The sequence below is a fragment of the Chrysochloris asiatica genome, unplaced genomic scaffold, assembly GCF_000296735.1.
Source record: "Chrysochloris asiatica unplaced genomic scaffold, ChrAsi1.0 scaffold00312, whole genome shotgun sequence".
In the NCBI taxonomy this organism is placed as follows: domain Eukaryota; kingdom Metazoa; phylum Chordata; class Mammalia; order Afrosoricida; family Chrysochloridae; genus Chrysochloris; species Chrysochloris asiatica.
This window is the reverse complement of record NW_006408830.1, coordinates 861,414-883,621: the sequence shown is the minus strand read 5'-3', so window position 1 is coordinate 883,621 and position 22,208 is coordinate 861,414. Positions and strand designations below refer to the sequence as shown.

General features: G+C 47.4%; 1 protein-coding gene across 1 annotated transcript in view; it reads right to left on the bottom strand.

The window, feature by feature from the left end:
* Positions 1 to 14,155, bottom strand: part of LOC102834923 (complement C3-like) — a 38,106-nt gene extending 23,951 nt beyond the window's left edge. The window contains exons 1-20 of the mRNA XM_006875156.1: positions 14,085 to 14,155; positions 13,776 to 13,983; positions 12,793 to 12,967; positions 12,565 to 12,605; positions 12,306 to 12,394; positions 12,117 to 12,199; positions 11,827 to 11,914; positions 10,929 to 11,031; positions 10,710 to 10,797; positions 10,328 to 10,443; positions 8,922 to 9,074; positions 8,626 to 8,835; positions 8,191 to 8,400; positions 7,590 to 7,751; positions 7,221 to 7,350; positions 5,957 to 6,040; positions 931 to 1,128; positions 628 to 739; positions 265 to 350; positions 44 to 183 (exon numbers count right to left, since the gene is read on the bottom strand). Coding sequence (XP_006875218.1) covers positions 44 to 183; positions 265 to 350; positions 628 to 739; positions 931 to 1,128; positions 5,957 to 6,040; positions 7,221 to 7,350; positions 7,590 to 7,751; positions 8,191 to 8,400; positions 8,626 to 8,835; positions 8,922 to 9,074; positions 10,328 to 10,443; positions 10,710 to 10,797; positions 10,929 to 11,031; positions 11,827 to 11,914; positions 12,117 to 12,199; positions 12,306 to 12,394; positions 12,565 to 12,605; positions 12,793 to 12,967; positions 13,776 to 13,983; positions 14,085 to 14,155 — 2,547 coding nt within the window. The remainder of the gene's footprint in view (positions 1 to 43; positions 184 to 264; positions 351 to 627; positions 740 to 930; positions 1,129 to 5,956; positions 6,041 to 7,220; positions 7,351 to 7,589; positions 7,752 to 8,190; positions 8,401 to 8,625; positions 8,836 to 8,921; positions 9,075 to 10,327; positions 10,444 to 10,709; positions 10,798 to 10,928; positions 11,032 to 11,826; positions 11,915 to 12,116; positions 12,200 to 12,305; positions 12,395 to 12,564; positions 12,606 to 12,792; positions 12,968 to 13,775; positions 13,984 to 14,084) is intronic.
* Between the last annotated feature and the right edge of the window lie 8,053 nt (positions 14,156 to 22,208).

Below are 22,208 nucleotides of genomic sequence, written 5' to 3'. Positions count from 1 at the left end.
TAAAACACATGGGGAGGGGAGGATAGAGGAGAGGAAGGCTCACCCTGACCTGGATGTCTCTGAAATTGTGCAGCACAGCTTGGATCTGGACCTGCTCATTCCTGACCACGGAGGAAGGTAACTTAAGGTCCACAAAGAAGGATTTCATAACTGTCAGCTCAAATGGGTCCGAGACACAGAGTCCTAGAACCAGGAGAATACATTGGGGTACAGCAGAGCCCACCTGACTCAGGCTGACCAGGGACACAGGGCTTGTGAGGTCACCTTGTTTAGGCTTGAGACTGACGGCCACAAACTGCCATGTGGTGATGGAATCTGGAATGTTGGTAAAGATGGTGTGGTGGGAGAGCCTTCTGGAATTGGGAAGGGCATGCCTGAGTTTGTGATGTCTGGACAGAGCCGCTGGCTTGGGGGTCATTGTTCTCCCATAGGCCCCCTTAGAAAGGCCATCACTAGAGAGTCATCATTTGGGGTGGCCCACTGGGATCTTTATTCCCATCCAAGGAGGCTTCTTTCTTGGGACTAACCTTAGGGGTTATTGTTACCACTAGGGTCATGGTTGATGATCAGGACAAAAGGCCCAGGGGCCAGGGACCAGGCGCTGGCAGGAATGGGCCACCGTCCTACCCGGAGTCACTTTTTGGCAGAGAAAACTTCCTCCAGAGCCAGCTCTCTGGAAACAAGGTCCTGATTGGTACGTCTTCCAGGAAGATGTCATCAAAGTCCTCATCTTCATCCACTGCAGGGGGGTTGGAGGTGTGGGCATTCCAAGGTCCCCTGCGTGAACTCCATCACGTCTCTCCCAGGACCGCGACAGACTCTCAGTGGGATCTTCCCACCCCCGTGGGATGAGTTCCCTGTGGCTCGTATCACCCCTGAATTGGCCCCGTGGCAGTTCCCACCCTGAGTCTCTTTCTGTGAGACCCTCACTTGTCCCCAGAAGCAGTTCCTCCTCCAGGGCCTCCCGAGTCTGGGTCTCCGACAGATGGCAGCACCTCAGGAATGCGGCCACGCAGACTGGACCATGGCGGACATGCTTGGTTCTCTCAGCACACGACAGTCCCACTGGATTTTCCCGGAGCCCGGCCTCACAGCACCTTCTCTCCAGCTCTGTCTTGAACTCATTCACTGTAGAGAGTTAGAGAGGGAAAGGAGGGGGTTGGGCAGACCTCAAGGAAGCCGGGACCCAGCCACCTTAACACCATCCACACTTTCCCTTTATTCAGCCACGACTGTCCTTGGGTGGGGCAAATAGTAAAGACGCAAAAGGTTAGAAGTTTGAGTCTACTCACAGGGACCTCAGAAGAAAGGCCTGGTGATCTTCTTCTTTTCGTTAGGTGTCATTGAGTCAGTACTGACTCATGGTGACCTTACGCACAACAGAACGAAACACTGCCTGGTCCTGTGACAATCTCATAATCATGGCTACTTGATCTATTTCAGAAAAAACAGCCGCTAAAAACCCTATGGGGCACAGTTCTGCTGTGATCTGTGCCTTGCCTCTTGAATGGCTCTTCTCTGTGAATTCTCGCATTGAATTCAAGTGATGATGAGGATACTGCATTTCCATAGAGGTGAACTCACTTGCTCAGGAGGACACAGATCACAAGTGGCAGAGCTAGGGTCAGAATCCAACCAGTATCCAGGCCTGCCTCTCATCTCCCTAACCTCAGGTTCAGAGCTGCTGCTTTCTGTCTACACCCTGACCTTGGAAGTCACTGGTGCTAGATGTCTACTACCAAACAGCACTCATCTCTTGGGGTTGTTAGTTGTCATGAAGTCCATTCACCACTCATGGTGAAGCCATACACAGCAGGAATAGATTATTTGTGACTCATAGTTTCCAGTGGCTGATTTTTTGGAAGTAGATCGATCTCCAAGCCTTTCTTTATAATCTGTTCTAGTCTGGAACCAGTTGAAACGTGTTCAGCAGCACAGTAACATGCAAGTTTTCCCCCAACAGATGGATGTTAGCTGTATTTGAGGTGCATAACTCAGAAATCAAGTCACAAGTCTCCTGCATACAAGGTGAGAATTCTACCACTGAGCCATCGCAGCCCTTATCATAGAGGCTAGGCATTGAAAAACTACGTTTCCCAGAAGCCCTGTCTGCTAGGGTTCTGGACAGGATATAGATTGTGCCACTGGAAGGTGGAAGAGAAACAAGACCATTTTCCCAGTGGTGATAGCTGAAAGGTGGGCTTCAGTCAATGTGTGTTTATGCTGGGACATAATTCTATGGTTCACTGTCTGCCTACCAGCATCATGAGAGACACTGGCCAGTTTCCTGAGATTTCATTCTTCTGATGACTTTGTTGTTGCTGTTGTTGGTGGTGCCATCGAGTTGGGACGGACTCATAGCAACCCCATGCACAACAACAAAACACTGTCTAGTCCTGGGCCGCCCTCACAATCATTGCTATGTTTCAGCCCATTGATGCTGCCACTGTCAATCCATCTCATTAGGGGTCTCCCTCTTTATCTCTGACCCTCCACTTTATCAAACATAATATCCTTCTTCAGGGACTGGTCCCTTCTGATTGTATGCCTGAAGTGTGAGAGACAAAGTCTGGCCGTACTGGCTTCTAAGGAGCACTCTGACTTACAACACAAATTTCGTTTGTTCTTTTGGTAGCCCATGGCACTTTCAATATTCTCCTCTAACACCATAACTCACATGCATCAATTCTTCTATAGTTTTCCTTACTCATTGTCCAACTTTCACATGCATATGAGGTTATTTAAAATACCATGGCTTGGGTCAGGCACACCTTAGTCCTCAAACTGACAATACTTTAAAAATGTCTTGTGCAGCCGATTTGCCTATTGCAATTAGTCATGATAATTACTCTCTATTGAATCAAAAGAATCCTATCCTCATCTCCTTTCACCAGACCCACCTAGACAAGATGAAAACTATTCAGTAGAAATTCTACATTACCCCCTTTGCTCTGAAATTAAACTCCCTCTTGAAAGTTTGTAAGTAAGCCACTTCGTGCCTTTATAGCCCCCCCCCACCCCATTTTAGGTAGCCAGTGTCTAAGTTGTCCCTATCAACCCTGTGTACTGAGGGGATAAGCTTGATTCTTGATGTGAAGACTCCTTTTCTCTAGGTCAGTATTTTGAGCTACTACATCCATAAGCAAAGGTCAAGTTCAACAAATTGTAGCAATTTACACCTGTTTCCTGTATCAAACTGCTTTATCTTTCTCTAGCCACGTTCTGATCATCAAGTCATTCAAGCTAGGTCAAATTGGCACTATCTGCAAGTTTGGGTATTCTTGCATGCCTCCCCCAACTTCATATCAGCTGGATGCTTCACTCTCAGCTCTAGCCCTCCGTGGCTAGGTCAGTGTCCATGGGCTCAGGAGTTCCCAAGTCTCCCTAAACTTCGGACCAACCAGCCTTTCCTCTTCTCTCTCTCATCTCAAGGTCGACAGGAGTCTATGGAACATGGTCGAACTCAGCCCATATCTTCATCACTGCCTTTCCCCCACTTCAACTCACAAGTAGACCAATGCGATCACCAGTGAGCTTACAAGCTGCTTGTGTGTTCCCTTTGAGTTTCAGTCTTGGAAGTGGGGGGGGGGGTTGTCCCAAAGGGCTTTAATGGCTACCCTTGATGGCTCCCAGGTGAACAGTGTTTTTGTTTTTGTAATAGTCAAACAGTCTGCTTTTTTCTCTTTTTCTTGCCGGTCTTTCTTTGAAGAAGTGTCTTCTGCTCCTCTATCCGCTCAAGATTCATCTGCATGTCCTTTCAAGTGGGCATGTCCCACCTCAGAAGGTTCTAAATGGGGCTCAGGATTTGACCTAAGGCTTGACAAGAAGCCAATTTCACTGGGCAAATTCTAGAACCCCTTTTAGGTATTCCAATCAAGGTTTACAAACGTTCTGTAATCATCCCACAACTCTTCTGGTCTTTCAATTTTTACATGTCTAATGCATCAAATCTGTTCTTCAGATGATCTCTAAATTCAGGTGGGAAATATTCAAGATAATATTTTGGCTCTCATGAACTTTAAAATTTTTTCTTCAGTTTCAGCCTGAATTTACATATGAGCAATTGATGATCTGTTCCACACTCTGCCCCTGGCCTTGTTTTGGCTGATGATATGGAGCTTTTCCACCATCTCTTTCCACAGATGTAGTCTATTTGATTTCTGTGTATTCCATCTGGTGAGGTCCATATGTGTAGTCATCTTTTATGCTGTTTAAAAAAGGTATTTGCCATGAAGAAATCACTGATCTTACAAAAGTCTATCATGAAATCTAAAGCATAATTTCTATCACCAAAGCCATATTTTCCAACTACTGATTCTTCCTTTGTTTCCAACCTTTGCATCCCAATCACCAGTAATTATCAACAGATCTCGATTGCATGTTTGATCAATTTAAGACTGAAGAAGTTCATAGAATTCTTCAACTTCATCCTCACTTGATTTAGTGGTTGGTGCACAAAGTTGAATAACAGTGGTATTAATTGGTCTCCCTTGTAAGCATATGGATATTATCCTATCACAGACAACATTGTACTTTAAGACAGATCTTGATATGTTCGTTGTAATGATGAATGTGATGCCATTCCTCTTCAATTTGTCATTCCCGGCATAGTAAATCATGTGATTGTCAGATTGAAAATGGTCAATACCAGTCCATTTTAGCTTATGTTTTCCATTCCATTTTTAACCATCTTCAATTTTCCTAGATTCATACTTCGTGCATTCCATGTTCCAACTATTAATGGATTTTTACAGCTGTTTCTCTCCATTTTGAGTTGTTGCCCCATCAGCAAATGAAGGTCTATAAAGCTTTACTCCATTCACGTCATCACGGTCAACTCTAGCTTTGAGTTGAGGCAGCTCTTCCCTAGTCGCATTTTGAGTGCCTTCCAACCTGAGGGGTTCATCTTCCAGCACTACATCTGACAATATTTTGATGTTCCTCATCATGTTTCAAATTAAGTATTCTGGTACTGACAGTGTTCCATTGCTATTCATGAGGTTTTCAGTGACTAAATATTTGGTAGTAGTGCGTCTCTCCTCTTCCTAGTCTGTCTTCACCTGGAAGCATAGCTGAAACTTGCCCATCATGGGTGACCCTGCTGGTATTTAAAGTACTGGTGTCATAGCTTCCAGAATCACAGCAATACGCAAGCCATCACAGTATGACAAACTGAAAGATGAGTGATGGTCTCATGGGCTTATACCTCCTCATTTCTTCCATTTGCTTTAGTATTTCTACCCTGGAGAGCAAGTTTCAGAGTCATGGAAGCAGTAGGCAAGAAATCAAATGACATAGTGCATTGAGCAAATCTGCTGTACAAGACCTCTTTAAAGTGTTCAAAAACAAAGATACCAGTTTGAGGACTAAAGTACATCTGACCTAAGACATGGTATTTTCAATAACTTCATATGAATGTGAAAGCTGGACGATGAATAAAGACCGTAGAAAAATTGATGCATTTGAGTTATTGTGCTGGAAGAGAAGATTAAGAGTACCACAGACTGCTAAACTAATCTGTGTTGGAAGAAGTACAGCTCAAATCCTCTTTAGAAGCCAGCCAGGATGGCTAGACTTTGTCTCTCATACTTGGGACATATCAGGAAGGACAATCCCTGGAAAAGGACATCATGCTTGGTAAAGTGGAGGGTCAGAGAAAAAGAAGACCCCCAACGAGATGGATTGGCACCGTGGGAGCAGCAATGGGCTCAAATGTAGCAATGACTGTGAAATTGGTGCAGGACTGGGCAGTGTTTCATTGTGTTGTGCAGAAGGTCCCCATGAGTTAGTACCAATTCTGTGGCATCTAGCAACAACAATGGCATTAAAAGCAGAAAACTCCCTTTATTTAATCCTTTCCTGCTTGAAGACCTGGAGCAGTTTCATTGTACTGTTCTAAACCCTGATGGATGCAGTAGGTTGGGAAACCAGGAACATGTCCAGTTTCATCTCTGACCTGTATTCCTCTTCATTTCCAGTCTCTTCAGAGAGCGGCGGTGGCGGGGGCTGCTAGGAGGGAGGGTCTTGGGGCAGTGCCAATCTGTGGGCCAGAGGGAAAAATGAAGACTGAAAGGGTAATTGCTAAGATCATTATTAACATTTTTGATGACATTGAGAGCTTACTGTATGCTCAATACATTGTATACATCACATAATTTCATCTCACAATCTCCTTATATTCAAGATTCACCACTTGAGAGTTGTTTGCTCTTCAGCAAGTCACTTTACTTCTCCGGGCTTCCTTTCTCTAGTTGTGTTAACATGGGTCTACTATAGTCCTATCGATTAGGTTATGCATCTAAAAGTACTTGGCACAGGGTCTAACATGTAGTAAATAGAAATGGTTATTAGTATTATTTATAGCTAAAAGAAGATACCCTTAGCTATTTCCAATATCTATTTTACTCTCTCTTCTGTGGCCATTAAACTACCATCTTTTATAGATCACCCAGAATAAAGGCTACATTTCTCAGCCTCCTTAGGTGGGGTCATGTGACTGAATTCTAGCAAATGAGATTTGAGAGAAGTGCTTTCTCCTTTCTTCTAGCTGCCATGAAGTCATGGTACATTGTCTTGGAATGTGACAGATAACAGGCTAGAAATAACACAGGTCCTTAAATTGTTAGTAAGTGAGAAATAGACTCCAAGCTTGCTGATTTGTATCTGATACACACGGCCAAACAGATCTCTTAATGAACACATGTTGAGCTAGTTCTACTGTTTTCATTTTGTTGTTGTTGTTAAGTGCCATCGAGTTGGTTCCAACTCATAACGACCCTGTATAGGGTTTCCAAGGAACAGCTGGTAAGTTTGAACCGCCGACCTTGCAGTCTAGTGCTTTATCATACTAGGACTTTTTTTCATTTTAGGATACAGAAAATGAGACACAGAAAGGGAATGTGACTGGTCTGTGGTAAACAGAAGAGTCTAGATTTTAACCTACAGCCATTTGACTACAAAGCCCATACTCCTAACCATTAAGCACCACTACATCATTCCAAAGGAGCATTGGTAGTGTAGTGGTTACGAATTGGGCTGCGAACCGCAAGGTCAGCAGTTCGAAACTATCCACTGTTCCATGGGAGAAAGATGAGGCTTTCTGCTCCCGTAAAGATTTACAGCCTTGGAAACCCTGTACAGGGTCACTATGAGTCGGAACCGACTCCACGGCACATAACCACCACCACCACCTCATCCCTGCCCTCCCTCCCAGTCTGTACCTGAGCTTGCCAGTGTATCCATCCCTGTGCTGATCTTTAGATCCAACCCAGCATCCTTGAACACAGCAAGTCTGTCTTTCCCACTGCCTGCTGTGCAGCCAATGTCATGCTTCTCTACCACATCCCAGATCTGGAGTCAAGAAAGGAATCTAGACTTGGGACCTGAATGACGCCTCTAGGGAAGACTCAACAGTGCACTGCAATTGCTGGCTCCAATAAGAATTCTCACACCATCTCACTTTTACTGAGCTCTTACCACCTGCCAGTTGCTTGAATCCTCACAACCATGGATGTTGTTCATTTGAAGAAGCCAAGACTCCAGCTAGAATCCCCAGTAAACCTCTTGGCCCAAAGCCCATATGCTCTTACCTTCTTCTGAGTGAACTTGTGTTTACTGTTCAAAACATAGACAGCTTTGTCCACAGCCACGAGTCCCACTGTGGCCTCTGCATCACCTGTCACCTTCAGTTCTAGCTTGCTGTTGGGTTCAAATTGATGGAAGAGGCCTTCATTCTTCAAACCAACCTTCAGCTGAGCCAAGAGAAAGAGAGCTGTCAGGGAGAGAAGCCCATAGACTCCCAAGAGCTGCCCCAATTTCACTCATGCTCCCTACTATTCTTGTGGAGTCCCAGTGTGGCATTGTGGGTTAATGCACTGGACTGTAAAGTCATTTGAACTGTAAAGTCGGTGGTTCAAGCTCACAATCTGCTCCTTGGAAACCCTGTACAAGGGTCCCTGTGGGTCAGAACCGACTCGACATCACTTAGCAACAACTATTCTTGTGGTGCAACTGGGAACTCCATCAGACCAATGGTAATTCTACACATTCATTTGCATTTTATTCATCTTCTGGTCTTAAGGCCACATCTCTTTCTCTTCCCTGTCCCCCAGACTGGGATCCTCTGAACTTGTACAGAACATCTCTGGAGCCTTAGGACCATGATGTATGACTTCAAAACCCTTGTCTCACCGTCCCCATGCATTTGTCATTCACATCAATCCATATGGAGTCAGCCACCAACTCAGGGTCCTGACTTGCTCCTTTGGGCAATAAATAAAAGGCCAGGATGCGGAAGGAGGGCATCATTTCTGGAGTCACATCAATAATGACTGATGTATAGACACCTCCCTGGGTTTTTGGCTGATGTTTGGCATGCACGATCTGACCCTTACTCAGGACCTTGGAGATAAAGGAGGTTAAAATGTGAATGGTAGGACCAGTCCTTCCCTGAGACTGTCTCAGCTCACCAGGAGGACCCACAGTTCTTTTGCTTCCGTCCCTTGGTCTGAACTCACCCCAAATGAATCCCATCTTCACACATTTACTCATATCTCTCCATCCCATCTAGTCAGTTTTTCTAGAGAAATAATTCCTTGGGCTAGACCCTGGTCCTACCCCCCTCACCAGGAGTGTGAAGTGGGTGATCTGATCCTTGGTTGAGGAGTTCTGATGCCTGGTGTTGAGGTCCAGGTAGATGCTGCTGCCAACTTCTGTGCCCAATGTCTTTACCTCTATATGCAGAAAATTCCCTGACCCATTCTGAGTTGAGTAAGGCTGAGCTGTCATCCTGGCTGATGCCTGCTCCTCTGGCCTGAGAGGCTCATCAGTTTCTACCTGAGGAGAGTGATGGACAAAACAATCCCCACCTTTCCAGCTCACACCCCCCCAACCCCACCATCCCTACCTTATCAGATTGGTACCAGGATAGGGAGCTGACTCAGATCTGCCTCTGTGTTGATGGTCAGAGCAGCCACCCCATTGGCTGAGGTGTACACTTTATTGTCTTTGCTTCGGACGAGGACTCTGGAGGCTGGGGACCCATCAGGGTTTGTGACAAAGACCTGAGATGGAATCTGGGGTGAGATGAAGGGCAGGCCTGGGGGTGGCCTGGCATGAGAGGTGGGATCTGGGAGTACAATTTGAATAGGACTGCCTTGTACACCAGGATACCATTCATTAAAAAAGAAGAATGAAAGACCAGGATATTTATCCCCTAAGTTCCCTCTGTGAATGATGCTGTTTAGGGTTGTTGGTTGTTATTGTTTTTTTTGTTTTTTTGTTTTTTAAAGCAAATAGTCATAAGCACTGGCCTGCAAAACACAAGGTGGGTGGCTGTAGCCCACCCGCTGCTCCTGCAACAGATTTGCAGCTTTGGAAACCCTCTGCAGAGTGGCTATGATTCAGAACCAACAACAATCACATATTGGGGCCCTAGATCTTGGGGTTCTCTAAGGGAGAAACTGGGGGTAGAAGGGAAACAGGTAGACATGAAGGGCTATGGAAAACATGGAGTAAGGTTGGACTCCAGAGATGGCTCTAACCTTCCTAATGCCCCTCAGATGTCTTCAAAACAAAACAAAACCCAAATCCACTGCCAACAAGTTGGTTCTGCCTTGAGAGACTTTAAAACCCATTGACAGGCATTGGCGGTGAATCAAGTCTGACTCAGTGATCTTGTATAGGGTTTCTGAGGCTGCACATTTTTAGGGAGCAGAAAGCCTTATCTTTCTCCCTTGGAGTGACTGCTGGGTCTGAACTGCTGATCTGTGGTTAGCAGTCCAGTGCTTATCCTACAGTGCCACCAGGGTTCCTTAAAGTTACTCTCAAATGAATGTATTTAAAACAACACACTTGTGCAAGGTAAATTCTCAAACACCACCTTCCAACCTGATTATGGCTCCTGAGTCCTCTATAGAGAAACTCCAGAGCCATTATTCAACCCAAGGGGACCCAGGTAAAATTTGGGGAAGTCTCCAGACTGTTTGGGGGGAATGATATACACTTAACTCTCAGGCAGATAAGGAACTCTGGGAGCATAGTTGTTATGAGTCGGGCTGCTAACCTCACGGTCAGCAGTTCGAAACTACCAGCGGTTCCACGGGAGAAAGATCAGGCTTTCTGCTCCTGTAAAGATTTACAGCCTCAGAAACCCTGTGCAGGGTCGCTATGAGTTGGAACCGACTCCACAGCACACCATCACCACCACTCAGGTAGATGAATTGTGATGGAACAGATGAGTACAGTGTGGGTTTTTGTTTTCTGAGTGTCTATTTTAGGGGGAAGGCCCTGAGTCCCTGGGTGAAGTGAGCCCAGATCAGCCCCTGACCCTAAAGTGGAACGGCATCCCTGGCTTGAAATACTGGGGCGTCTTGATGAACTTGATGCTGTATGGGCTCCGGACAATCTTCACTCCCGAGGTCTCTGTCTGGACCATCTCACCTCCTGTGGAGATAGGAGGATCATGGGGGGCTTGTCGAAGAAGCTTAATTTCCTGGAGGAGTGGTGAGGATGTGGCCTGGGAGTCACATCTTGGTGAAAGTAGCAAAAGACAATAACACAATTGCAGCTCCTGCCAGTCTTTCTTCCCATTTTTCTGATGAGAAAACTGAGGCTAGGCGGCAGGTCAAGGTCACATGGTCAGGTGTCATGGCTGGGAAATAATGTAGGTGTCTTGAGACTTTAGCCAGGGACCTGGGTGGGGGCGTTACCTGTGGAGAACACAGTGATGTTGACAAAGATTGAGGCCCCAATGAAGTCCTCTTCTGGGCCTTGGAATGCGGCCATCAGAGTGTCTTTCTGGAGGGAGACGTGGCCCAGACCATCAGAGACCTGTTCTTAGCACAGGAGAGCAGAAGAGAAGATGGTTTCTTTAGGAAAGGGAGAGGGTCTGTTGGAAGGAAGTGAGGAAGGAACCAGAACTCGGTCACCTCCACCCTCTGCAGGGAGCTTTGGATGGGGATCCGGCGGGAATCCAGTGTCACCCCGAAGATGGCCAGAGCATGTCCATCCACTGGCTTGTTGAATATATACCTGGGAGAAGAAGGGCCAACTCACTTCCCTGAAGCATCCACACAACCTCATGTGGCTGCAGAGATCGCTTGTATGACCTCATGGGCTGTGGAAATTTTTGAGAGGCAGGAGAGATCCCTGAAAAACTTAGAAGGTTTCATTGCAGATTCCTCAAATCCTTGGAGGGTAGAAACTATGTCCCATTAAGCCTCATGGGTTGTCGATATGGCCTGTGTAGCTTCCCAAGATGGCAGAGGTGTTCTGTGCAACCATGTGAAACTATGTCGAAGTCTGATAACCTTTAGGGTGTCAGAGGTGGTCAGTACAGCCTCAGCAGGCATCTAGATAGCTTGTACTGCATCTTAGAATTGTAAGAATGGTCTATACAACTTCAAAGAGTAGCAGATATAACCCACACAACCTCATAGACCCATGGAGATGGTCTGTAAATCTTGTAAGACAGAAGTTGTTACATTTACAGTTTCACAGAGCTGCAGAGATTGCCTGGACAAAATAAACTGACAAAGTGGTCTGTGTAACATCATGAACCTCAGAGAGGGTCTGAACAATCTCATGAGGTTATTATGCAACTTATACAACACTGGTGGGTAGAGAGGATGCCTGCAGCATCTCACAGACCTCAAGAGATGAGCTGTAACACCTCAAGAGGAGACGTAGGTGCTTTAGAATGTCTCGGGGGTGGCTGAAAGTGACTCTACAACTTTGAATGCTACCAAGGTGGTCCCCTTCTTTTGCCTATTCAGTTTCTTGGTTCTCTAGTCCTCTGGCAGGGCTAGGAATAAGCAGATGACTCACCGGGCCTGGATGTCGACCCCCAGAGCCGCATCATTGAGGTAGAAGAAAGTCTTGTTTGGGGTCAGCAGGACCTCGAAAGATGGGAGCACTGGGTGTGGGTAAAGACAGTGGTCACCTTCAGAATTTCCCCCTTCCTCTCACCCCCTCCCTGCCCTGATCCTTCCTCAGTGACTCTGATGACCCATAGGAACTGCGACATGTGGTCCAGCTTAGTTCTTGAACCCTCCTTCCCATTCCTAGCTCTGTTTCTTCTATGTCCCACCTTGTTTTCCTGGCCACACCCTTCTCACCGTACTCCTTCACCTCAAAGGCTGCCTTAAACACCTGCTGGGGTGCGCTCTCGTAGCTGGCTTCAATGTTCCAGGTCCCAAAACTGAAGCACAAATTAGAAGAGAATCTGATAAGGCAGCCCCCACCCCATTGTGAGGCTCTCAACCCCCAGGTGCTCTGATGGGACTGGAGGGGCAAGGGCAGGGCACCTGACAAGCTCTGGGAGGTGGAAGGAGTTCATGAAGAAGCCGTCCTTGACCAGCAGACTCTGGCTGAGCACAGTGATTCCCTCTGGGTTCTGTGGGGACGGGGCATGGGACTGGTGGCTACTCTCTGGGGGGCCCTTGTGGTTCAGATCCTAAGTGCTTCAGTATGTGTCTCAGGACATAATCCCAGTATCTGGCCTCCACCCTCTGCCTCCCCATCAGGAGAAACCACCTTGATATACAGAGTGAATGAACGGCTCACAGGATCCATCTTGTGGTCCACAGTGAATACTCGGTACTGAACTGGAGGAGGAGGAAAAAGACTGGGCAGCGGATACATGAAGGGAGGGTGTCAGAGTCCGGGGAGGGGTGAGAGATGCAAGGTCTGGGCAGAAGAAGACCTTGGGAGGTGGAGACGACTTTAGGAACGGGTCTGTGTCAGGGATTGGAGTCAGTAGTGCTTGCCCCAGGTCCAATGCTGGGGCTGTACCTAAGTGGTCAGGGGTGTAGATGGTCTTGTCTGTCTGGATGAAGATGTAACCAGCGTGGGGGACCACCAGCACATGTTTCTCCATGAACGAGGAGACGGAGGTGGGTGCCCATTCTGCCCGGATGGTGACATACTGTAGTCCTGATTTTGGAGGGTATACCAGGTGCTCAGGAATCTGGGAAGAGATGTTCACATTCCTCAGACCATGCTGGGGTCCCCTTCCTTGAAGGCAGAGCTCTGGGTCAGATTGGTTTGGGAGCAATAATGTCAGGAAGTTCTGATAGCTCAATCCACACTCAGCTCCCCAAGCCTCCGATCCTGGTATGGGCTGAAGCTAACAGAGGAAGAGCACCTTTCTTTCTCTCCAAAGCACCACCTGTTTGCCAAGTAATGTGTCTACCAGCAGGGGGCACCATCACGACTTGCTCCAGTATGTTAATCAGATTCCTGGAGAGCCCATGCACCTCAGGGTCAAACTGTACTCCACCAGGTAGTCAATGATCGATTATTTGAAAGTAAACCCCCAGGTCTTTTTTCTTAGGAGCCTCTGGGTGGACTTGAACTGCCAACTCTCAGTTACAGCTGAGCATGTTCACGTTTGCACCACTGAAAGATTCCCTATAACACTAAAACCAAATCAAACACTGCCATTTCGTTGATGCATAGCGACCCTACATAGGGCTTCCAAGGCCTTTACGGGAGCAGAAAGCCTCCTCTTTTTACCACAGAGTGGCTGGTGGGTTTGAGTTAATAACTTTGGGATCAGCAATCCAGTGCCACCAGGGACTATATGGGCCCTATATGGGCCAGGGACAACCAGTCTTAGGGGACTTCTGATTTCTTAAAGAAGACATAAAAAGATATTTAGGCCTCCCACCTACTCATAAGTGTCCCTGTGGGGAAGGTCCCCAGAACCTGTCCCTTCCACCACCCTTATTTCTGACCCAGAGCCTCCCTTTGTGAGCCCCCACCCTGTTACCCACCATCACAGAAGCTTTGTCCATAAAGTGGTTTCCAGGTGAGAGAACGACCTGTCTCTTAGCCACCATGGTGCTCTTCAGGGGGAAGTCCCACAAAGTGATGTTCACCTCCAAGCGTCCAGCGAGAGGCTGCCTGGAGTCACTGTGGGCTTGGATATGGATGTTTTCGGGGCTGCCGATTCGCAGGACTCGGGGGGTCACCAGGATATATCTGCCGGTAGACAAACACCGGGGTGTGGAGGGACTCAGGTGGGGAGGCAGCAGTGACACCCAGGGTCACAGGCAGGGAATCACACAGTTCCTCAGACTCACAGGGGCTTAGCATGGATGAGGAAGGTCCTGAAGAGGAGGAGAGCCATCCCCAGGGCCCAGGGCTTGTCCATGGTGGTTGGGAGGGTGATGTGGGGCCACAGCTCCCAGATGTGTGTACTCTTGCTCCTCTGGCCCTGGCCTGTTTGTCTTGGCCTGTCCCAGATGAGTTAATATGTAAACAGTGTGGGGAAGGAATCCCATAAATTTCAGGGGAGTGGGAAGGGCTGCCCCTCCCTCTACCGGTGAACCTCCAAGGAGGTCCTTGCATTCAGTGTCTCCCCCATCACCCCAATCAGGGACCAGAATAGAGGGGTCACTCCTCTCAGGAGTCTTGGGGGCTCATCCTGAAGTCCTCCCCTCCCCCAACAGGAGCCACGTGGCCTTGGGGCAGTGCACTTGGAGCTTAATTGGGATTGGCCAGAAGAGACAAGAGGATACTCCCCCCTTCCCCTCACTTCCCCAAGGGCTGGTCCCTATTGATGTTGTTAACTGCTCTCTAGTCAGTTCCGACTCACAGCGATCCTGTATAGGGTTTCTGAGGAGTGGATGGTGAGTTTGAACCACCAACCTTGCTTTCCCTGTAGCGCTACAACCGTTAGCCTTGTGAAACTGATGCGTTTCTGCAGCCGCTGCTCTAATGAGGGCAGTGTAAACATTGTATCCCCGTTTCTCAAACAGAATCTCTGGTGACCGAGACACTGGCATTTAGCTATCTGGCCCCAGCACCCACCACAAGGAAATCTTCTGAGAAAGTGCCTGCATCCAGCATGCAATAAATACATGGCTCTCTCCTTTCTTGCAGGAGACAATTCTGCCTCGTGAATTGTGGCCATTGTCCATTGTTTCTAAATTATGCCAAGCTCTCTGGGCTCCTTTGCCAGATGACAAATTATACATATTAAACAAGGGAAGAAAACACATCATGCCTGAAGCATTCTTGGAAGCAGCCTTTCCTTGTCCCAGAATGATCCTCACTGGCTGTTTCATGTCCCTACTCCAGAAGACGTTGAGTTCACCCTGTAACATCTCCCTCCTTGGAAGTCATCTCTTATGATTGTGGCTACCAGAGCTCCACCGGGGTTGCAGACGGTCTGCCCCTTACTGTGAAGTCTAGCCTGGGGAAGCTTGCCTCCTGGAGGCCTTCAAATCACCCCAAATAAAGAGAAAAGATGTCAACTTTAAAAAAATTTTTTTTTAATTTAAGGTTTTTATTGTGGATTGAGTGAAAGATTACAGGGCATATCATCAGTTTTACATTCAACAAATCGTACACCTTGTTTCATTACAATGATTATAATCCTGTCCATGTACCATCAGTTAACAGTATTTCTCTCTATCTACTTTAGCTTTTTAAAAACAAACAAACAAACAAAAAAACCACTCAGACATATAAAATAATTTACATCTCCAAAGGGCACATTCTGCAAGTCTGCTCCTGGCCACCAGCTCTTAGTCCCTCTCTTCTTAGTCCATGAATCTAGAATCCTCAGCCACTCCCCCTCTCCATGCCTCCATCTCTACCTCCATCCAGATGTCATCTTTTGAATGGTGTCTCTCTAAAGGATATGTTGAAGAGCTAACCCCCCTGGTAAGCTGTGATTGTGACTTTGTTTGGAAATAGGGTCTTTTGAAGACGTTATCAGTTACATTAACATGAGGTTATAGTGGAGTAGAGCAGGTTCTAATCCAATCTGAATGTGGTCCTCATTGGTGTTCAGTACTGTTGAATGGGTTCCGACTCATAGTGGCCTTGTGGACAACAGGATGAAATACCACGGGGCCTGCACTCTCCTCACCGTCATTCCTGTGCTTCAGCCCATTGTTCCAGCTACTGTATCAATCCATCTCCACTGACCCTCTGTCTACTTTACCAAACTCGATAGCCTTCTCCAGGATCTGGGCCCTCCTAATAAGCCGTCCAAAGTCTTGCCATCTGTCTGGCTTTTAAGGAATATTCTGGCTGTACTTCTTCCAAGACAGATTTGTTCATTCTTTGGGCATTCCATGGTGTGTTTAATATTCTTTGACAGCGCCACAATGTCCTCCTACAAGAGGAGACCAGACAGAGCAACACACACAGAGGGAGAGGCCTGGGGAAGACACAGCTACAAGTCAGGAAATACCCGGGACTATTTGATGTTGCAAGGGACAAGGAAGACGCTTCCCCTAGAGCCTGGCCCTGAATTCAGGCTCCCATCCTCTAGAGATAGGAACCCTGCTGGCACAGTGGTTAAGCACTCAGTAGCTACCTGAAAGGTAGGGAGATCGAACCTACCAGCTGCTCCATGGGAGAAACATGTGCAGTCTGCTTCTGTAAAGATTTACCGTCTTAGAAATGTTATAGGGGCAGTTCTACTCTGACTCATAGGGTCTCTATGGGTCAGAATCAACTCAAAGGCACACAACAACAACATCCTCTAAAACTGGGAAATAATGCATTTCTGTTCCTTAAAGCCCCCCACATGGTGGTATTTTGTTATGGCAGCTTGAGGAAAATAGCTCAATATGCATCCATCCAGTCATGAGTTACTAAGATTCCGCTGTGAGCCTGTGGTCCTACACTGAACAAAGCAGACACACTGCCTGCCCATACAATGGACATTGTCCGAAAACTAGCCTATGGGGTACTTTCTCTTTAAATGTCACAGCTTCCTACAAATTGGGGCTCACTGTGTCCCCATTTACTTTCCAGCTCCATCTTCAATGTTGTTGTTGAGTGGTTCGAGTCAGTTCAGACTCATAGTGACCCTGTATATGGTTTCAGAGGAGCGACTGGTGGGTTTGAACCGTTGACCTTGCAGTTAGCAGTTGGTGTTTATCCTACAGCACTGCTGGGGTAAGGGGACAGGAGGAAAGCTACCAAGGAAAATCACTGGGGAAGCAGAAAAGCGGCATTGGAATAATGTCAATAAAACCATAAAACAAACCTCCAAATACAAAGAACAGAAGAGCAGGATGTAGACAAGAGATAGAATCTATCTCCTTATCAGGCAGTCAGGATACAAATGAGACAAAATGGAAAAAAATGAACTCCTTATGTATCTGGAACCCAGTGGGGCTTGTGAGCCCTCTCTCCCTATTCAACTACACAATGGGGGCTGTTAACCGTCAGCTACACATTAACCTGTACATAGAACAAGAGGTAGTTGTTCAAACAGAAAAAGAGAACACTGGATGGTTTAAAATCAAGAAAGGCGCCAGGCTTGTATCTTTCACCATAGTTATTCAGTCTGTATGCTAAGCACAAAATCAAAGAAGCTGGATTATATGGAGAAGAACATGGCATCAGGATTGGAGGAAAACTCATTAACAACCTGCGATATGCAGCTGATACAACCTTGTTTGGGTTGTATCTCAATGTAAAGAAAACAAAAATCCTCACCACTGGACCAATAAACAACATTCTTAACAATAGGGAAAAGATTGACTTTGTCAAGGACTTTGTTCTTCTTAGATCAACCATCAATACTCATGGAAGCAGCAGTCAAGAAATCAAAGGACGTATTGCATTAGACAAATCTGCTACACAAGACCTTTTCAAAGTGTTGAAGAGCAAAGTTGTCAGCTTGAGGACTAAGGTGCTTCTGACCCAAGCCGTGGTATTTTCAATAACCTCATATGCATGTGAAAGCTGGATAGTGAATAAGGAAGCTCATAGAAGAATTGATGCTTTTGAGCTATGGTGTTGGAGGAGAATATTGAAAGTATCATGGACTGCCATGACTTGTAACAAGTACAAGTCAGAGTGCTCCTTAGAAGCCAGGATGGCCAGACTTTGTCTCTTATACTTCGGACATATCACCAGCAGGGACCAGTCACTGGAAAAGGGTATCATGTTTGGTAAAGTGGAGGGTCAGAGAAAAAGAGGAAGACCACACCTCCCAACTAGATGGATTAACACAGTGGCAGCAGCAAGAGGCTTGGGCATATTAACAATTGTGAGGTTGGCCCAGACTGCGCAGTGTTTTGTTCTGTTGTGCAGAGAGTTGCTATGAGTCAGTACCAACTGGATGGCACTAACAACAACAACAACAACAACAACAACAACACATTAACCTCCCCCTTAACCAGTTTTCAGTGCAGGCACAAAACCGGTCATGTCAAGCATCCCGGATGCCTTTCTAACTAACAGAATCCATCTGGAAATCTCAGACTCGTCATGAACACCAGATGCATGGGCAGCGTGGGAAAAGGGAGACAAGGAAGTGACACAGGAGAGTGCAACTATGAAAACAGGAAAGCCCGCCTCCTTTTTGAAGGAAAGGATGTCTCCCTATAAACACAAGTCAGGCTGTGAGCTCAGAGAGATGCTGCTGTCTTGGCACACCTTCTCTGCAGGTGGTTGTTGTCAGGTGTCATTGAGTTAGCACCGACTCATAGCGACCTTATGCACAGCAGAAGGAAACAATGTCCAATCCTGGGCCAATCTCATTACCGTTGCCACACTTGAGTCCATCAATGCTGCCACCTGGTCAATCCATCTCGTTAGAGGTCTTCCTCTTTTTCTCCGACGACCCTCCATCTTACCAAACATGATATCCTTCTCTAGCGACTGTTCCCTCCTGACAACATGTCCAAAGTATGGGAGACGAAGTTTGGCCATTTTGGCCTCTAAGGAGCACTCTGGCTGCACTTCTTCCAAAACGAATCTATTGGTTCTTTCGGCAGCCCATGGCACTTTTAGTATTCTCCTCCAACATATCAATTCTTCTACGATCTTCCTTATTCACTGTCCAGCTTTCACATCCATATGAGGCTACTTTGCAGGTATTCTTTCTCTAATAAACCTCTTTTATACTCTATTTTATGACTTCCTAGTCTTTTGTAGCTTGATCTGGTAACAGCAGCATACCAGAACTCCTTCATGTTGTTGTTAAGTGCTGTCCAGTCGGTTCCGACTCATAGCAACCCTGTACAGGGTTTCTGAGGAGTGACTGGTGGGTTTGAACCATCTAGTGCTTTATCCTACAGCACCACGGACTCCTACGTGGAGGGCTGAGAAACCAAACCTGTTAGAATTGACGGCGACTTGGAAACACAGAGAGAGGCTGTAATCTTTGCTGAGTGTCTGTGTGTCAGAAGGAACGTGGTGGTTCTGTAGGATAAACTCTGGGCTGTGAACCACAAGGTCAGCAGTTTGAGCCCACCAACTACTTCACAGGAGAAAGATGAGGATTTACAACCTTGGAAACCCTGTACAGGGTTGCTATGAGCTGGCAACAACAACTATGTGTGTAAGTCTCTCAGTGGCTATTGTACAGATGAGGAAGCTGAGGCCCTGAGACGATGGGGAACACATATGTCAGGCAGTGGGGGAGGGGAGGTGGGTATGTGGAAATAAGAGTTTAGGCCTGGAGGCGCCTAGTATTGCTTGTAACTCTATAGTAAACAATCTCTTAGGAAGGAACATAGCGGCATTTTCAAAATAAAACCTGGCTGAGGGAAGCAGGGGAAACGTAACTTGAAAGGTGAGGTCAGTGGTTCAAACCCATCAGCCGCTTCTCTGAAACCCGATAAAGGGTTGCTCTGAGTTGGAACCGACTTGACACCCTTAACAATGACAACAGAATATCAGTGTCCATTTGTGGCAATACTGCCTCCCCATTGATGGTTCGGTTTCTCTCTCCCTTGCCTGGGGGTTAGCTTTTCCCTTCACATCTGAGCTTCCCTCCAGGTGTCCCTGTGCCCCTCTGTTCTGGGGTGGGGCTTCTAGGTGCCAGCACTGGAGGTTAACCAAGAGGGTTGTCCAAACAAGTGTCACCAGCGGCTCTCCACTCAATCCCTCCTGCCTTTCTGTCTAGTCTAAACCCTGCCGCCTCCTCCCAGGCCCTGCAGCTCTGTCTTGGGGAACAGGGATCCTTGCCAGGTAAGCAAGCACTTCCAAGCCTTTTGGAAGCATGCTCAGGCCTGTGATTCCCTTGAGGTTTTGTTTTGACTTTAAGGAGTGTGCAGAAAGGAGAAACCTGCCTTGGGTACCAAAGAGCAGCAAGAGGAGGCAGGAACCAGCAGGCTGAGGATAAATGTGAGCAGGCTGGCCTCCTGGTGAATGAGTGGAAGAAGGTTTGAGTGGGTGCAGAGAGAAAGAATGATGATAGCAAGAGCTTAGAACCACATCTGTCTCCCTGATCCTAGCCCCAAAGCAAATCCCTTGCCGTAGAATCGATTCCTACATAAGGGGAGTAGAACTGTGCTCCCCAGGATTTTCTTGGTTGTAATTTTTATGGAAATAGTTTGCCAGGCCTTTCTTCTGTGATGCTGCTGAGTGGGCTTGAACTGCCAGCCTTTAGGTTTGCAGCCAATCACAAATCACTTGTGCCACCCATACCACTGCCACTAAGTCGATTCCAACTCATAGCAATTCTATAGGACAGAGTAGGGATGCTCTTAAAGGGTTTCAGAGACAAAATCTTTACAGTAGCAGACAGGCTTATCTTTCTTCTGCAGAACAGCTGGTGGATTTGAACCACCAGCCTTGTGGCTAGCAGCCCAACGAATAACCCACTGTGACCTCAGGGCTCCTCAGGGATCTTACCCCAGGCCACAGAATATGAATGGAAAACATTAGTTCAACAATTGTTTACTGAGCACCTACTGTGAGCTCTGGTAGCAAAGTGGTTACAAGTTGGGCTGCTAATCTCATGGTCAGTAGTTTGAAACTACCAGTCGTTCCATGGGAGAAAGATGAGATTTACAGTCTCAGAAACCCTATACAGGGTCATTATGAGTTGGAACCGACTGCACGGCACACCACCACTGTGTGCCTATCCTGGTTGTAGATCTGGGGACACAGCAGTAAGCGGAACAGGAGTGGGTATTTGAGCTCTTACTATATCCAGGCTAGATTGTTTCTTTTAATCCTTTTAGCAGCTCAATACAGTAGGTCACCATTGGCCCCATTTGGTAGATGAAAAAACGGAGGCACTGAAAGGTGAGGAACCTTGCTGAAAATAGCGCAACTGGAGAGCACGTGATGAAGCCAGGCTCACAAACCCGGGCTGGAGAAGAAGGCCAACAACGAGGGTAGGGGTGGGGCGAAGAGCAGTCAAGACTCCCCCTGGGTTCCCTCACTGTTAATGGTTACAGCCAGCGTCTCTCACTTGGCCACCAGAGGGCGGAAGCGAGCCTCCTGCTAGTCGAGAAATGCCTCCCGCCTCAGGAATGCCGAGTGGAGGGAGGGGACCTTGGCCGCTAGCCCAGAGCAGCTGCTTCACTGCTCAGATTCTGCCTGCCTTCCCTTTCCTGGGACTCCCGCACCCTGGTGGGAGGCGAGGAGGCGGGGGCGGGAGGGGCGGACCCCTCCCCAAGGCTTCCGGGAAAGGCCCTGCAGAACCCAGGAGGCCAGGAAAATATCAATATCAACTTATTGTTGGTGTTGGTGGTGATGTGCCGTGGAATCTGACTCACAGCGACCCTGTATAGGGTTTCCGAGGCTGTGTCTGTACTGAAGCAGAAAGCCTCATCTTTCTCCCGCGGAACCGCTGGTAGTTTCCAGCTGCTAACCGTGAGATTAGCAACCACTACTTACCAGAGCTTCTTCTAAAACTATTAAGAGGCTAGCACGTACCAAACACCTCCAAGGCTCCAGCACTTAGTCGGGACTTTCTCCCCAGCAACTCCTCTAGTTTACAAATGAGGAAACCGAGGCTCAGAGACGTGACGTTTCTTGCCCAGGTTGTAGGTGTCAGGAGTGTCTCAGCGAGGATTGAACCTCTAGGATATGCCTGTTTGGCCACTCCCTGTCCAAGTCCAGGCTCCTCTGGTCACTTCTGTGATGAACCCCTCACACCTCCCCCCACCCCCCAGGCTCAAGAACTGACCTTTCTCCTTGACTTCTGAGGGTATCCACACCTCCTCCTGGACCATGGAGGCCTCTGCTGGTGAGAATTTTCTGAAGAAGCCTGTTGCTCAAAGGAAAGACAGTCGGTCAGAATAATTATGCAGTCACCTGGGAGGAATTTATCCTGACTCACAGCAACACAAGGAGCTCTGGTAGTGTAGTGGTTACGAATCGGGCTGCAAACCTCAAGGTCAGCAGTTCGAAACTACCAGCTGGTCCACGTGAGAAAGATGAGGCTTTTTGCCTCGGAAACCCTGTACAGGGTCGCTCTGAGTCGGAACCAACTC